Here is a 16,190-nt window from a genome sequence, read left to right as displayed (position 1 = left end):
GCAACCATTGCTGCCATTTATGAAAGCAGAGGTATTGCGTTAATCTTGTTACTAACTTTCATAATAAAGCCTAGCACATGATGATTTTTTTAAAAAATGAATCTCGGTTTAATGCTGGATGAATTAAGTGCCTACTGGGTGCAAAGTGGTACCGCTCTCCAGGGGAACTCCCCTTCTTGAGGAACCATCTCCACCAGAAGCTGAGGCTTGCCGTAAGTCTTCCACCCGCTAGGGGCCGCTATGGGAAACACTAGGCTTCCTTTCACACGTCACTCTTTGACTCTGGGAAGCCGTTGCCCGGAGCTAAGATGGCGGCGGTGGCTGCGGCAGCCGGCAGGCTGCGGCGAGCCTTTGGGAGGTCGTGCCCATGGCAGCCGTTCTCAACCAAGTCCAGTCCACCCCACGGGGCGGCCGTGCGGGACGCCTTCCTGAGCTTCTTCCGGGATCGCCATGGCCACCGCCTGGTGCCCTCCGCTTCCGTGAGGCCGCGCGGCGACCCCAGCCTACTTTTCGTCAATGCAGGCATGAACCAGGTGGGGGCGGGGCCACACCCTTCGGGGGGCGGGGCTGGGGGGGGTTGCCTGAGAGAGACACCTCGGGATTGGGCCAGAAAAGTGAGGGGCGGAGGGGCTGGTTAAAATGATTGGTGGCCTGATTAGGTCTTGGACAATTAACTTGAAAACTTATCGAGAGAAATTAAGTTTATTATCCCTGGACAGCAGGTGTGGAGCCCCGAGCTGCAGGCTCCGAGTAGAAGACTATTTAAATGAATATAACTCATCCATTAAGTAGACGTTTATTGCGCGCCTGCTTGGTAATGTTTTTGAAGCTTTGACTCTGTCCAGCCACTTTCTTATCTGTAAATTATACTACTTTTTACTAGGCGAAGGTCTCTGGTTTAAGATTTTTCACCTCTTCTCTGCTTCTCACACACTAGAGATGTCTGCCTGAGCCCCTGGGGCGCTCAGGGCCAGGACCACATTGTACCCTTTGGGGTCACAAATAGCCTTGAGTTTCAACAGCCCTCTCCATCCGCTCCCTACTTTAACCTTATACTATGTGCTTCTAGTTCAAGCCCATCTTCCTGGGTACAGTGGATCCCCGAAGTGAGATGGCAGGCTTCCGACGTGTGGCTAATAGCCAGAAATGTGTGCGGGCCGGAGGACGCCATAACGACCTGGATGATGTGGGCCGAGATGTTTTGCATCATACCTTCTTTGAAATGCTTGGGAATTGGGCATTTGGGGGCGAATATTTTAAGGTGAGTTTCCTGGGAGCTCCGGAGTTAAGAAGGTCTTTGAATCCTCGTGCTGGATACTGCGGCCAAGTGCTAGACAAGGTTCATAATGGCTCGGTTGGGAAAGGGCTGTGGATCCCCCCAGAACTCGCAGAAAAACTGAAGGCCAACAGTGTGTGCCTGTAGTTCAGGAGCCGCCAGACGGGAGGTAGAAACAGGAGGATCCCTGAAGTTCACAGGCAAGCTAGTCTGTCCTATATTCAAAGTTCCAAGCTAATGAGAGACCCTGTTTAAAAAAAAAAAAAAAAAATTTAGAAAGATGGCACAAACTAGAATTATTTGAAAGGAGGGACACTTAATTGAGAAAATGCCTCTATGTCTATATCTGTAAGGCATTTTCTTTCTGTTGTTGTTGTTTTTGTTTTTCAAGACAGGGTTTCTCTGTGTAGCCTTGGTTGCCCAAGACTCATTTTGTAGACCAGGATGGCCTCGAACTCACAGCGATCCTCCTGCCTCTGCCTCTCAAGTGCTGGGATTAAAGGCATGTACCCCCATGCCTGGTGACACTTTCTTAATTAGTGATTATTAAGGGAGGGCATAGCTCCTTGTGGGTGGTGCCATTCCTGGGCTGATGGCCCTGGGTTACATAAGAAAACAGACTGAGCAAGCCAGCAAGCAACACCCCTCCATGGCCTCAGCATCAATACCTGACTTTAGGTTCCTTCCCTGTTTGAGTTCCTGTCGTGACCTCCTTTAATAATGAACAGCAATCTGGAAGTATAATCCAAATAAACCTTCCTCCCCCCCAAAAAAAACTAGAAAGTGCCTAAGTGCAGTCACCCATGGTCATCCTTTGACTTTCATACATGCATACCCACATGTAGTAGATGTACACACACACACACACACACACACACACACACACACACATACACACATACAATGAAAAGGAATATGCCTCACTTCCCTGATTGAAAGAAGGGACTGTCTCCTCCCTAATGGTTGCTTAAAAGTTATATGAACAGATGGCCAGGCAGCAGTGCTGAGATTGGCGCTGGACATAAAAAGTGACCAGGTCAGGGTGGGTGGGTGGAGGAGTTTATGGAGAAGACAGAAGTCACTGGGGCTGGAAAGAAAGTGGGCTTTATAAGAGTGGAGACACTTTCTGGGCAGGAGAAATTCAAGGCAGAGCCTCGATCTGAAAATAGGGTAGGTAGTGGGAGTGCTTTGTATGGGTTCATGAACTCAAGTGGCCTGCCTGGCACATCTCTTCACCCCACGGTGGTTTCTCCTGCAGGAGGAGGCTTGTAGCATGGCCTGGGAACTGCTGACTCAAGTCTATGGGATCCCTGAGGACAGGTTATGGGTCTCCTACTTTGGTGGTGACTCCAAGACAGGGCTGGACCCAGACCTGGAGACCAGAGACATCTGGCTTGGCTTGGGGTAAGTCATCCCCTTTCTGTCACCCACCCCTGGGCCATAGGAAGACCGGAAACCAGACTCTGGGTTCAAATCCTCAGAGTTCAGCATGTCCCATCATGCTGTGGGTCAGCCCTAGGACCCCTCTTCCTGAGCTGGACTTGGGTGAGAGCTTGTCATAGCAGAGAGGTGCCAGCAATCTTCCAACGCCTCCTTGGCTCTCTCCCCAGAGTGCCTGCCAGCCGCATGCTTTCCTTTGGACTCCAAGAGAACTTCTGGGAGATGGGAGACACTGGGCCTTGTGGGCCTTGTACCGAGATCCACTATGACCTGGCTGGGGGCGTGGGAGCCCCCCAGCTGGTAGAGCTTTGGAATCTGGTCTTCATGCAACACAACAGGTAACAGTGGCTGAAGCCACCATTAGTTTCTAGGGGGACTTACATGCTTTTTAAAAATAATTCTAGCCGGGCGTGGTGGCGCATGCCTTTAATCCCAGCACTCAGGAGGCAGAGGCAGAAGGATTGCTGTGAGTTCGAGGCCAGCCTGGTCTACAAAGCGAGTCCAGGGCAGCCAAGAATACACAGAGAAACCCTGTCTCGAAAAACCAAAAAAATAAAAATAAATAAATAAATAAAAATAATTCTAAGTGGTGGCGCACGCCTTTAATCCCAGCACTCAGGAGGCAGTGGCAGGTGGAGCGCTGTGAGTTCGAGGCCAGCCTGGCCTACAAAGTGAGTCCAGGGCAGCCAAGGCTACACAGAGAAACCTTGTCTCTAAAACAAAACAAAACAAACAAACAAATAAATTATTATTGTTGTTGTTGTTGTTGTTATTATTATTATTATTATTATTATTATTATTATTATACTCCTTGTCGATGACAGTTTCCACTAGTTATTGATGCTCTCCAGCCTCTTATTGTATAATGGAGTTGAACTTAGCAATCACTAAGATTTCCTAGCACGTCTTGACCTGTCTCTCTAAAGACAAAGAAACCATCTTCGTAGCTATGTCTAGGTGCGGACAAGGACCTAGAGTGAGAATGGAGTTAATCTTTTTGAAAAAGGACAGGGCCTTCATTGCCTCCACTTGTGTAGGGAGGGGAAGGGGACGCTGCCCTCAGGTTCCTGCGATCTCAGCCCCTGGGTTGTCATGTTTCTCCCAAACTGAAGCACCTGCCTCACACCTGCCAGACTCAGTTGGCCTCACCTTGCACACTTTTCCCAACCAGAGAGGCAGATGGAAGCCTACAGCCGCTGCCCCAGCAACATGTGGACACAGGAATGGGCCTAGAAAGGCTGGTGGCTGTCCTGCAGGGCAAACGCTCCACCTATGACACTGACTTCTTCTCTCCCCTGCTCCACGCCATACACCAGGTGAGCCGACCTCTGCCTCAGCCTCATTGCTTTTTATTTTTCGTGTGTGTGTGTGTGTGTGTGTGTGTGTGTGTGTGTGTGTGTTCCAGATGACAACCTTGGGTGTCATCTTCAGGAATGCTGTCTACCTTCTTTGAGACAGGGTGAGACAGTGGCCTGTAGCTCACCAATCAGGCAACACTGGATGGTTATCAAGCCTCAGGGATCCTCCTGGCTCTGTCTCGCCAGGGTTGGGATTACAAACCTGCGCCACTGTGCCAGCGATTTTACCTGCGTTGTAGAGATCCAGCTCAGGTTCTTGTGCTTGTGAGGCTAACTCTTTTCTAACTGAGCCATCTCCCCAGCACACGTGCACACGCGCGCACGCACACACACACACACACACACACATACACACCACTGCCTCATGGTGCTTATTCATTTGTTGAGAACTCAGAGTATTCCCAACATGTGGGGACAGAACAGACCAAGGATCCCAGGGTATCAGGTGTGCAGCTAACAGTCGCTGCTGCCCGATGTCTCTCGTAACTCCTCTCCTCATCCATTATGCAAAATGTGCACGAGTCCTTTATAAAAGGCTCGGGGCTCGGGGCTCAAGGGGACACTGAGGCAGAATGTTCTTTTGGGTGAAAGATTTATTAAAAGAGTTTTGGTTTTTTTGGGTTGGTTTTTTTTTTTTAGATTTTATTTATTTTTATTATGTATACAGTGCTCTGTGTGCATGTACACCAGCACACCAGAAGAGGGCATAGGATCTCATTATAGATGGTTGTGAGCCACCATGTGGTTGCTGGGAGTTGAACTCAGGACCTTTGGAAGAACAGCCAGTGCTCTTAACCTCTGAGCCATCTCTCTAGCCCCTTAAAAGAGTTTTTAACTTCTTGGACAGACAGCAGCATGATAGGACCCTGGAGAGAGTTCAGGCCCCAACACTATAGCTAGACAACACGGTGGAGGGGGGGGGGCTCTGAAGAGAGCGTGGGTCTGCAAGGCTGAGTGCTGGTCCTTTCCTAGAGCTCTTACAGGAAGGGGAAGGTTTTCACGCCACATAATTGATAAGGGGAGTCCTCAGCAGGGGCCTGTATTCCACAGAAGGGATTGTTGTGGAGAATTTTGGGGATGTGACAAAGAGGACACATCTACTTGAGTCTGCCCTCTGTGCCATTAGCCTCTGGTGTCCTGAGCCTATAGACGGCCTTGGGGAAGTAAGAGTGGCAGCTGCCATTCTCCTGGAATCCAGGCACGGGAGGAGTCTAGGGCATCAGAGGAGGTAGAGATGGGCCGTTGGTAGAGGGTCTGTGACTTTCTTTAAGAAAGAGGCTGCTATGCATGGGTGTGGCTTGACTAGCCCCCTAAGCCAAAACCTGTGTGCTTGGCGCAGAAGCTCATCAGAGGCTCAAATAGGAGAGATATGGAGATAACCTTCAAGCCTGAGAGACAGATAGTAAGTGAGTGTGAAAGAACAAGATCATAGCCCACAGGTTCTGAGCAGGCAGCCTGGTGTCTTACAGAGGAATCCTAGACCAGGTGGGTGGAGAAGACCTGCCTGGAAGGTGCCCTTTGATCTAAAAGCTGATGGAGTCAGCACAGAAAGCGTACCCCAGACAGGCAACAGCGGGTGCCAAGGCAAGAAAAGCTTGACGTTTGCCACTGTCATCAAGGGGAGCAGATGCAGTCTCGCTCCTCCCCCTTGAGGCCCCTCCACCCAGGTAAAGCAGGGTCCCTGACTGCATCACAGAATAGACTTTCAGGGGAGGTCAGAGTGAAGTAGAGAGCGAGTTTAATGTTTATACGGCGACACAGAGGGAAAAGGCACTCAAAACATGGGTGCGGGCTCCCCAAGAGAGTTGTGCTTAGGTGTCTTCACAGTGGCTGTATTTATGGTCCGGTGGCTTTCTAAGTTACATTTCCCAAAGGATGTCATTTACAGCAAGGTTGAAAGTTTAAGCCCATTTTAAAAATCAATTTTAAAAATATAAACGGGTAGCCGGGCACAGTGGCACACATTTATAATCCCAGCACTTAAGAGGCAGAAAAAAGAAAGAAAGAAAGAAATATAAATTGGTTTATTTCTTTTTCTCTAGGAATTCCTTTTGCAAATGAAATTATCCGGTGGTTTTCTGAAACGCCTCTCTTACGTTTGGGGATGAGAGAAGTGTGCTAATAGGGCGGAATTTAAGGCCTCAAATATTTTTGCTTTTTTATTTGTTTTGTTTTGTTCTGAGAGGTTTCCTTGTGTAGCCTTGGTTGTCCTGGAACTCCCTCTGTAGACCAGGCTGGCTTCAGACTCACAGAGATTCACCTGCCTCTGCCTCCCGAGTGCTGGAATTAAAGGCTGGCACCACCACTGCTTGGAGATTCTTTGATTTTTGTTCGTGTGTGTGTGTGTGTGTGTGTGTGTGTGTGTGTGTGTGTGTGTGTGTGTGTGTGTGTGTGTACACAGAGACCAGAAAAGAGCAGGGCGTCAGATCACCTGGAACTGGAGTCACAGGGGGTTGTGAGCCACCCAGTGTGGCTGCTGAGAACCAAACTCAGGTCCTTGGCAAGAACGGTAAGCAGCACTCTTGCTTGTTGACCCATCTCTCCAGCCCCTCGTGTGTTGCTTTTAACAGCCTTGTCTGAAAAGTCTTTACGAAAACAAGTACATCTCTGAGGGGCTTTGGTTTTATCAGTGGTACTGAAGTTTCTTGACCCTCAGCCAACAGGAAGTACAAATTAGGTCCCAGGCCAGGGGCCTTCTTTCCCTTTCCAGGCTCTTTTAATAGTTCCTGCCTTTCCGGAAAGATCAGACAGACAGACAGACAGACAGCTGAGGAAGAATCCTGTGAGGTGTGGATGGAGCCATGCCCAAGAGCTTTTGCCCCATAGCACACCAATGCTGTATGGCAGCTGCTGTCCAGTCGAAGAGTCTGTGGACAGTGGCACAGGCCAGGCCACCTTTCCTGGATTATTCTTTTGGTCTTACGTGAGCTCATCCAAACATCTGTGGTTGGGTATGAGACAGCTCTGCTCGTAGGCTCTAACTGACTGTCTGTTTGAAGCAGTCAGGGTGGCTAAGCCAAGTGTCTGCTGTCATCTAGCTGGCGGGCTCTAGCTCAGGCCTCTTCTCATCGTAGCTCAGCAAGGATCCTAGAGGGAAGACAGAAGTAGAGTTAAATGCTCCTTATATTCTTTTTCTGTTTTGAGACAGGGCCCCATGCATCCCAGACTGGCCTCAGACACTTGCTCGTGTAGCCAGAGATGACCTTGAACTCCTGACCCTCTTACTTCAACCTCCCAAACGCTGGAATCCCCGGTGTGCAGCACTACACCAAGATTCCTTCCTCCTATAGTCTGCTAGCCAGAGAAAGTCACTGGGCAGCTGGAGGCTCAGAGATAGGGGGATAGATGCTATCTGCTGATGGAAAGCAGCCGCTTGAAAACCCTGTGGCAAAGTGGCTTGGGCTCAGGGAAAGGACAGTTTTACAGATAGCCTTCTGTGAAGAAGAGAGCAGGAATCAAATCTTGTGTGGTCTTGAAGTCCAAAGTGAGACTTTCATTCTGTGCATGGGGAGAAAGAAAGGCACCAGTGGAGGGGATGCAGGATCTGCCATGCACTCGCACAAGGGATGAGTAAAAGCCCAAAAGCCACTGCTCTCTGTTATCAATCCAGGAAAGAACGGGGTGGAGGTGGGTGCATCTTGGATGGTGGCAGGAGACTAGACACTAACAAATAGACAAGATATCTCTCACAGGCTGGGTGTAGTGGCGCACGCCTTTAATCCCAGTACTCGAGAAGCAGAGGCAGGCAGATGACTATGAGTTCGAGGTCAGCCTGGTCTACAAAGCAAGTCCAGAACAGCCAAGGCTACACAGAGAAGCCCTGTCTCGAAAAAACAAACAAACAAAAAGATACTTCTCCAGGAGGTCAAAGGAAAAGGCCCATCAGTGGGTGGGGCTGGGGGCGTGGTTTAAGCAGCATAATGAGCCTCAAGTTTGTTTGGAGGTTAGCAGATTAAGTGGCCTGCTGTGGCACTTTTGAGTGTCCCACAGCAGGCCTCTACTCCTACTCCCCGCCCCTGACCCTACATCTCGGATGATCAGAGAGGCAAGCAGGGAATCACAGCAGCCTGGTCCACACTTCCAATCTGATCTTGAGGAGCTACATTGTCTCACATAGCTTTATTTATTTATTTTATATATTTTTAATGAGACAGTCTCGTGTATCCTAAGCTGGCCTTGAATTTGCCAGGTAGCTAAGGATGGCTTTGAACTTCTGGTCCTCCTACCATGACCTTCCAAGGTCTGGGATTACTGGACTATGTCACTTTGCCCAGTTTTATGCAGTGCTAGGGGTTATCCCCAGGGCTACATGTGTTCTGCCAGCTGAGCCACATCCTTAAACCTTTTTCCTTCTCTGTGTAGCTCTAGCTGTCCTGGCACTCTGTAGACCAAGCTGGTCTCGAACTCAGAGATCCGCCTGCCTCTGCCTCCCAAGTGCTGGGATTAAAGGCATGCGCCACCACGCCCACCCCTTTTTCCTCTTCTTTAAAGCAAGCACTGAGCCTGTACGCGCTGGTCTCTGTGAGTTTGAGACCAGCTTGGTCTACATAGCAAGTTAATAAAAGTAAGCAAGGGTACCTCTAGAACCGTCTAGAGAGGTTGTTTTAGGGATGGATGGTGCCTTAGGGTTTCTATTGCTGTGATAAACACCATGACTGTATGCAAGTTGGTGAGGAAAGGATTTCTTTCCATACATTTCTATCACAGTCACATCAAAGGAAGTCAGGGCAGGAACTGAAGCAAAGTGTATGGTCTGGCGCTGCTTACTGGCTCAGTCGCCTGGCTTGCTCAGCCTGCTCTCTTGCTATACTAAGGACCACCAGCCCAAGGGTGGCTCCGCCTACAGTGAGCTGGGCTCCACCCACAGTGGGCTGAGCTTCCCACATCCATGATCAATCCAGAAAATGCACTTCAGTCTTACCTACAGGCCAACATGGTGGGGTGTTTTTCTCAATTGAGATTTTGTTTTCCAAGATGATATTAGCTTGTGTCCAGTTGGCGTGAAACCAGCCAGCACAGATGGGATGTGCTTCAGGGGTGCCTCTGCTCTGACAGGAAATTCAGCAGGTGACGGCCACCAAAGGCCTTTTAATGCTCAGCACACAAGCCCTGAAAGGGCCGGGGAGCTCTGTTCAACAGTGACTTTTCCAAAAGGCCATTCTGTTTCTTTGGTTTTAGTTTTCTCCTTCCTCCTCCTCCTCTACTTCTTCTTCTTCTTCTTCTCAAATAACAACAGCTGAAATAAACTATCCACTACACCTGGGGGTAGCATGAAACAACATTCTAAGAACAATTCTTTGTTTTGAAGAAACTGAGGCCACATTTATCTTGATTTCTTGGAGCTTTCTCACAAGCACACAAAATTCTCACAGGATTCCACTCTTGGGCTGTGCTCCCACGGATGTGTCAGTTTTATGGCTGAGAACAGGCAGGTGCCCAGGCCAAGCAGAGCCAACAGCTGTGCCTTGTCTGTTTTCCTGCTTTTCAGGGCTGTGGGGTTCCCCCTTACTCTGGCCGGGTAGGGGCAGCAGATGAAGGACGCATAGACACAGCATACCGAGTCATAGCTGATCACATCCGCACGCTCAGTGTCTGCATTGCTGATGGTGTCTCCCCAGGGATGTCAGGTGCCCCGTGAGTCCGGAAGGCCAGGTGGTTCTGGAGTGGTAGGGCTGGCTGGGAAGAAGGAAAATGGGAGGTGAAGTCGGGTCAAGGGGTCAAGAGCTCAGAAGGCATAGGGGAAGCACCCCACTCCCCATATTGCTGGCCAGATGGTGCCAGGGGTTCATACCTGGGCCCTGAACCCCTCTAGGCTAGTTCTTCGTCGGATTCTTCGTCGAGCCGTGCGCTTTTCCACAGAGGTCTTGCGGGCACCACCTGGCTTTCTAGGCAGCCTGGTGCCAGTGGTGGTGGAGACGTTGGTAAGTACGAGCAAACCTCATGCCTCCTGGGCCCTTGGGAGCCTGCCACTGAGCCTCAGCAGTGTCCCACCCTCACTGTCCAGTCCTGCACCCCATCAAGGAGACCTTGGAAGGGCGCCCATTCAGGCTGCTGGACCTTTGACCTTGGAGTTCCCTTCCTCTTATGCCTGCCCCACTGGGAAACCATTTCCCTATTGAGTCCCTCCCCAGTTCTCAGAGCATCTGAACCTCCGGGGCAGGCATCTGTGGATGCCAGGGGAGGGAGAGAGGGTGGGCTGTTTCCATCCTCCACAGTCTTCCCCCACACCCCTAGGGAGCTGCTTATCCAGAACTTCAGAAGAACTCAGACAAGGTACTGATTCAGGTGGGGAGGTGGGGGCCGCCTGGAGAGCCATGGGGAGAAGCCCGTTTCCAAGGAGACCCAGCTCCACTCCCTGCCCTGTGCCTTGCTTCAGATAGCCAGTCTGGTATCAGAGGATGAGGCAGCCTTCCTGGGCTCCCTGCAGCGAGGCCAGCGGATCATTGATCGCACCATTAAGCGCTTGGCACCTTCTGATTTGTTCCCTGGTGAGCTGGGAGCCTAGCGAAAGCAAAGGGGCTCCAGGAAAAAGGTGGGAGCTTTCAGCCTACCAGGGGCTTCAGACCGACCCCACCCCACCCCCAGCCCCCATACCCCTACTTCTGCCTGAAGTTTCTCCCAGGTGTTCTAGACCTGACCACTGCAGGAGCCCCACCCAGCCAGCCCCACTTCCCACCCCTTGTTTCCAAGGTCAGCTTCATACTTAAACTGAGACCACCAAAATGCCACGTGTCCTGGGAGTGGATGCTGGCCTACCCTTACCTGACCTCTGGTTCCTCACCTGGGAGCACCCAGTATGGGATGGGGCACTGGTGGGGTTTACGTGGCTGAAAAAGCCCAAGGCTAGCTCACTTCCTTCCCCTTCCTTTGCTCTGCCGCTCCCATCCTCAGCCCTCTGGTCTCTTTTCTCAGCTGAAGTGGCCTGGTCACTGTCGCTGTCTGGGAATCTGGGGATTCCCCTGGACCTGGTGGAGCTAATGCTGGAGGAGAAGGGGGTCCAGCTGGACACTGCAGGACTGGAGCAGCTAGCCCGGAAGGATGCTCAGGTACAGGCCGCTAGACACTGCGGCGACCCAGCACTTCCGTCTTCAGCCCTCATCTCCTGGTGCGAGAATTACAGCTAGTCAAAGAATTGGAAGCTGAGGTAGGGTCTGTCCTCTGAGGACAGATGCTCAGGTCCTACTCAGTCTGTAGAGAGGAGCACTAGCCCCAGTGACCACAGAGGAACAGAAGGGAGGGTGGGGTGGGGGCAGGGTGGCGGGGTGGTTGTGGGCAAGAAGGCCTGGCCCTGAGGCACCTGTGGTGTCTAGTTTACCAGCCACCTAAGATGACCCTCTGCCTCAAGTCTTATTCCATGCAGGCTGCAGGGTTCACAGAGACAGGGCTCTCAAAGGCTCAGTTCCCATCCTGTGGTGTTCTCTGTGCATCTGTATCCCCCACGCACCCACCCCCCACCCCATCCCCTGCACACTTGTCCTGCAGCACCAGGCCCAGCACCTGAGCCCAGAGCCAGTTCAGGAGGAAGGACTGTGTCTTGATGTTCACACACTGGAGGAGCTGCACCGTCAAGGGGTACCCCCAACTGATGACAGCCCCAAGTATAACTACTCTCTTGGATCCAGTGGGGATTATGGTGAGAGCCTAGACCCAGGCTGGTTAGGCAGAAGCTTTCCTGACCTTGACTGGGAAGGAGAGAAGCAGTAGCCTCCAGCTTCTTGCATTACCCAAAGTCCCCAGCAGGGGTCACTGCTTCCTTCCCCTGGAAATGTCTTTTCTCCTTCACCATCTGAAGCATCTGAGCCTTGGCCTCACATCCCCAACCCATCACATCCCCAGGCCCTAACACTGATAATCCTTCCGCCTCCGGCAGAGTTTGATGTGTGTGAGGCCCAGGTGCTGCAGCTGTATTCAGAGGCTGGGACGGCTGTGGCCTCCGTGGGCGCTGGCCAGCGCTGTGGCCTCCTATTGGACAGAACCAACTTCTACGCCGAACAAGGGGGCCAGGCTTCAGACCGGGGCTACTTGGTTCGTACAGGGCAGCAGGTGAGCACCCAGCACCCGGGGCTGACTTCAGTGGGAGGCACAGGGGATGGCTGCGGGTTCAGGGGATGGCTGCGGGCAGTCCTTCTAGCACGTTGGTCCTCTTCTCCCCAGGATGTGCTGTTCCCTGTGGCCCGGGCTCAGGTCTGTGGAGGCTTCATCCTGCATGAGGCAGTGGCTCTTGAGGGCTTACAGGTGGGGGACCAAGTGCAGCTGCACGTGGATAAGGTAAGGACCCCCTATCCCAGCCATACTGCATATCCTGCGGCCTCCTCCTCCCCCACCCCTGCCCTCACCCAGGACCATGGGTGACAAAAGTGTTCCAGGCCTGGCGAATGGGATGCATGGTGAAGCACACAGCCACCCACCTGCTGAACTGGGCACTTCGCCGGGTCCTTGGACCTACCATCGAGCAGCGGGGCTCCCATCTCAACCCCGAGAGGCTGCGCTTTGATGTGGCCACCCAGGTGAGCTGGGCACAGAAAGAGGGGCTTTATGGGAAGTGGTAGGCTGCACGACAGACAGGAGGCGGGTTGACTCCTCTGAGGACCTGTGTGGGTCAGCACCACCACTGTGTCCTGCGGAACCTCACCTCAGCAAGGCCCACGTACTCAGGACATCACCTTCACCTCCAGCCACTCATCACCAGGGATGCCAGTTACCCTTTAATGGGCAGAAGCAGTTACCAACCCTGTGCCTGTTTCCCCACACCCCAGACCCCACTGACCACAGAGCAGCTTCGGACAGTAGAGAGCTACGTGCAGGAGGCTGTGGAGCAGGATAAGCCTGTGTACATGGAGGAGGTGCCCCTGGCACACACTGCCAGTATCCCCGGCCTTCGCTCCCTAGATGAGGTGAGTTGTGGAGGGGTGATCCCAGAAGGCCTCCCCTGTCCTTCACAGGCCGCTAACAGCCGTTGTCCCACCTTCCCCTCAGGTGTACCCAGACCCTGTGCGGGTAGTGTCAGTGGGAGTTCCTGTGGCCCACGCCCTGGCACCAGCCTCCCAGGCTGCACTGCAGACCTCAGTGGAGCTCTGCTGTGGGACGTGAGTCACTTTTGGGCCACCCTGTCCCTGAACCCTGGATCCTCTTGGCAGCCACCAGCCTTTGCTTTAGGCTCAGACTTCTCCCTTCTCTCTGTTATTACCCGTCTCCTCATCTTACCTTAGGCACCTGCTACGTACAGGGGCCGTGGGGGACCTGGCAATCATTGGGGAGCGCCAGCTGGTCAAAGGCATCACTCGTCTACTGGCCATCACTGGGGAGCAGGCCCAGCAGGTCAGAATACTAGAGGCCCTGGAGACTTCTGACTGGCGGGGGACTGGGGGGGGAAAAGTGTCGGGGATAACCAGGTATAGCCAGCATGCCTATACACAAACACTCCCGTGGCGGAGCAACTGCTAGCAGCTATCGGCTGTTAATTTAGGGCTGGCGCCTTGACTGGTCTCAACCAGCAAACATTTCTGATATGGCCCTGACTGCAGTGAGATAGGAGCCCCAGTCCTAGGAGGGTGCCTGTAAGTCTGAAACCTTCTTGTCCTCTCCCACAGGCCCGAGAGATGGGCCAGAGCCTGTCTCAGGAGGTGGAAGCAGCCCGTGAGCGACTCAGTCAGGGAAGCCAGGACTTGCCGGAGGCTCACCGGCTATCTAAGGACATAGGACGTCTCACTGAGGTCAGGGTCACCCTTGCCATTCCACTTCCTAACTTCCGCTGGCCCCGTTCCTCCCTCCCATCCTTTCCTGGACCCTCCCTCCCAGCCTTCCAGTTGGTCCAGATGTTTGCCTTCAGGGTGTGTGTGGGGTCTGCCCTGGCTCTGTCAGTCAGAAGCGTTAAGGGTGGCACACGGCTTTGACCATAGGTCATAGACTCTGCCGTGATGCCTCAGTGGCAGCGGCAGGAGCTGCAGACCACACTGAAGATACTTCAGCGCCGTGCCAACACCGCCATAAGGAAACTGGAGAAGGGTCAGGTGAGAGGAGGTCAGCTGCACCTGGTACTCACAGACATTGCCCCCACCAACCCTCAGAAGCTTCCAGAACTGGGATAGGAGTCAGAGGCAGCTTCCTACTTCATGGGTTCCCATACACCCCCATCACCCCGCAGCCTGGCTGTAGCTTTTCCCCAGCCCAGCCCATCAGGCAGCCTCCTGACTTAAATGCCAGTCATCCTTAACTGCTCCTTGACTGTCACTCCCTAGTCCCCTCCCCGTCCATCTGTGCCATCTGGCCTTTCTCCTCTAACCTTCAGTAACTTTTGTGGGGCCCGAAGACAAAATAGAAGAGCTGAGGCAATCACAGAAGGCCACAGATGGAACCCAAGAAAACAGGCCACGTTAGGCAGAGCCGCCACCACCTCTCCTCAGAACTAATGGCCTCTGTTGAGGGAGAGCCTGGGAGGGGGGCAGTTGTTAGCTGTTAAACTGGGTCTTAGTTGAGAAGTGGAGTATCCATGCCCAGCCCCTCCACTGCTCTTCTGCCCCACAGGCTGCGGAGAAATCTCAGGAGCTATTGAAACGGCACTCAGAGGGGCCGCTCATTGTGGACACTGTCTCAGCTGAGACCCTCTCTGTGAGTGCTGGCCAGTGGCCTTCCTGGGGCCTACAGAAGGCCAAGTCCTGACTGGGAGGTCCTGGGCATCTGGGGAGCCGTGGGTCACTGTGTCATCCTCGCATAGGTGCTGGTAAAGGTCGTGCGGGAGGTATGCAAACAGGCCCCCAGCATGTCTGTGCTGTTGCTCAGCCCACAGCCCACTGGCAGCATCCTGTGTGCCTGCCAGGTGGCCCAGGTAAGGGGTCCCAAGAGCCCACCCTAAATGGCGCTTGCTTAGCTTTGGTCCCACCTCTTTTATTGCTTCCAGATAGGAGATCAAGGGTAGGAGGAGATAACCTATGAGAGAAAGAGCAATCTCTCCTTGTCCCTAGAGATACCTCCCCCCCTTCCCAGAAGGCATTGTGAAATTCCTTAGTCACCTGCCTTGAGGCTCCCCATTCCTTGCAAACAAGTCTCAGATGTCCGTTACTTCCATACATAGTCACAGTCTAGCCCCTTCCTTATTGCTCACCAGAGGTTCCTACCCTGTGCTCAGCCTGGGAGAGGGTGCTCCTTGTTGGTGACTATATTCCCAGGGGTTCACAGAATGAACAGCGACCCTGAGGACTGCTCCATATAACTTCCCTTTCTGACTCTCTCCCCAGGGTGCCACACCCACCTTCACAGCGGAGGCCTGGGCACTAGCTGTGTGCAGCCACATGGGAGGCAAGGCTTGGGGCTCTCAGGTGGTAGCCCAGGGTCATGGACACACAGCTGACCTGGAGGCTGCCCTCGGAACAGCCCGAGCTTATGCACTCAAGCAGCTCTGACTAGGCTCACCCAGCACTCACAGGAGTAAGTGACGTCCATGGAGCGCTCATGGAGCTGCATAGCCTTCCTGGAAGCTGAAGCAGAGGCCCAGCAGCTGAAGGCCAGGTATCTGAGCCAAAGACGGCTACCCGGGCCACCTGACACCAGCAGGCTCGAGGAAACAAAAGTGGACTGAGAAGCAGCCGCCCCAACAAATGTGAAGACCTGGACTGTTGTAGCCAGGAGTGTATTAAAAGGCTGGAGAGATGGCTCAATGGTTAATGCACCGCCGCCGCCGCCGCCACCACCACCACCATGACCACCTGGCATGGCGCACGCCTTTAATCGCAGTACTTGGGAGGCAGAAGCAGGTGAATCGCTGTGAGTTTGAGGCCAGCCTGGTCTACAAAGCGAGTTTAGGACAGCCAAAGCCACACAAAGAAATCCTGTCTCAGAAAACAAACATTAAGTTAAAAAAAAAAAAATTAAAATACACACACAAAATAATAAAAGGTTTGTATTGTTTTTTTGGTTTTAGTTTTTTGGTTTTTTTGAGACAGGGTTTCTTTGTGTCACCATGGCTGTCCTGGACTCGATTTGTAAACCAGGCTGGCCTCAAACTCACAGAGATCCGCCTGCCTCTGTCTCCCGAGTGCTGGGATTAAAGGTGTGCACCACCACTCCCAGCAATAATAAAAGTTTTTTAAAAAATATTTCACAGAGGATTGGAGTGCTTG

The 16,190-nt window shown here is 52.7% G+C and overlaps 1 protein-coding gene across 1 annotated transcript; it reads left to right on the top strand.

The window, feature by feature from the left end:
* Positions 1-297: 297 nt before the first annotated feature.
* Positions 298-15,735, top strand: Aars2 (alanyl-tRNA synthetase 2, mitochondrial). Its single transcript, XM_051152910.1, has 22 exons — positions 298-533; positions 1,070-1,261; positions 2,535-2,680; positions 2,887-3,054; positions 3,888-4,032; positions 9,563-9,708; positions 9,887-9,995; positions 10,309-10,347; positions 10,451-10,562; positions 10,987-11,120; positions 11,557-11,707; positions 11,945-12,117; positions 12,229-12,342; positions 12,441-12,581; positions 12,831-12,968; positions 13,051-13,160; positions 13,284-13,392; positions 13,665-13,787; positions 13,974-14,084; positions 14,599-14,682; positions 14,789-14,899; positions 15,309-15,735. Exons 1-22 carry the CDS (start codon positions 309-311, stop codon positions 15,471-15,473), a joined length of 2,946 nt encoding a protein of 981 aa, XP_051008867.1. The 5' UTR covers positions 298-308; the 3' UTR covers positions 15,474-15,735.
* The last annotated feature ends 455 nt before the right edge of the window (positions 15,736-16,190 follow it).

This window comes from Acomys russatus, chromosome 11 (genome assembly GCF_903995435.1).
Source record: "Acomys russatus chromosome 11, mAcoRus1.1, whole genome shotgun sequence".
Classification (NCBI taxonomy): Eukaryota; Metazoa; Chordata; class Mammalia; order Rodentia; family Muridae; genus Acomys; species Acomys russatus.
The sequence above is the reverse complement of the archived record's forward strand: the minus strand, read 5'-3'. Positions and strand labels throughout refer to the sequence as shown.

Excerpts from the sequence above, each read along its gene's own strand:
- Aars2 (XM_051152910.1), top strand. The coding sequence starts at position 309 with ATGGCGGCGGTGGCTGCGGCAGCCGGCAGGCTGCGGCGAGCCTTTGGG. Across the intron at positions 9,996-10,308 it reads CAGTGGTGGTGGAGACGTTG|GGAGCTGCTTATCCAGAACT; the intron begins GTAAGTACGAGC and ends CCACACCCCTAG. Across the intron at positions 12,118-12,228 it reads TGGTTCGTACAGGGCAGCAG|GATGTGCTGTTCCCTGTGGC; the intron begins GTGAGCACCCAG and ends TCTTCTCCCCAG.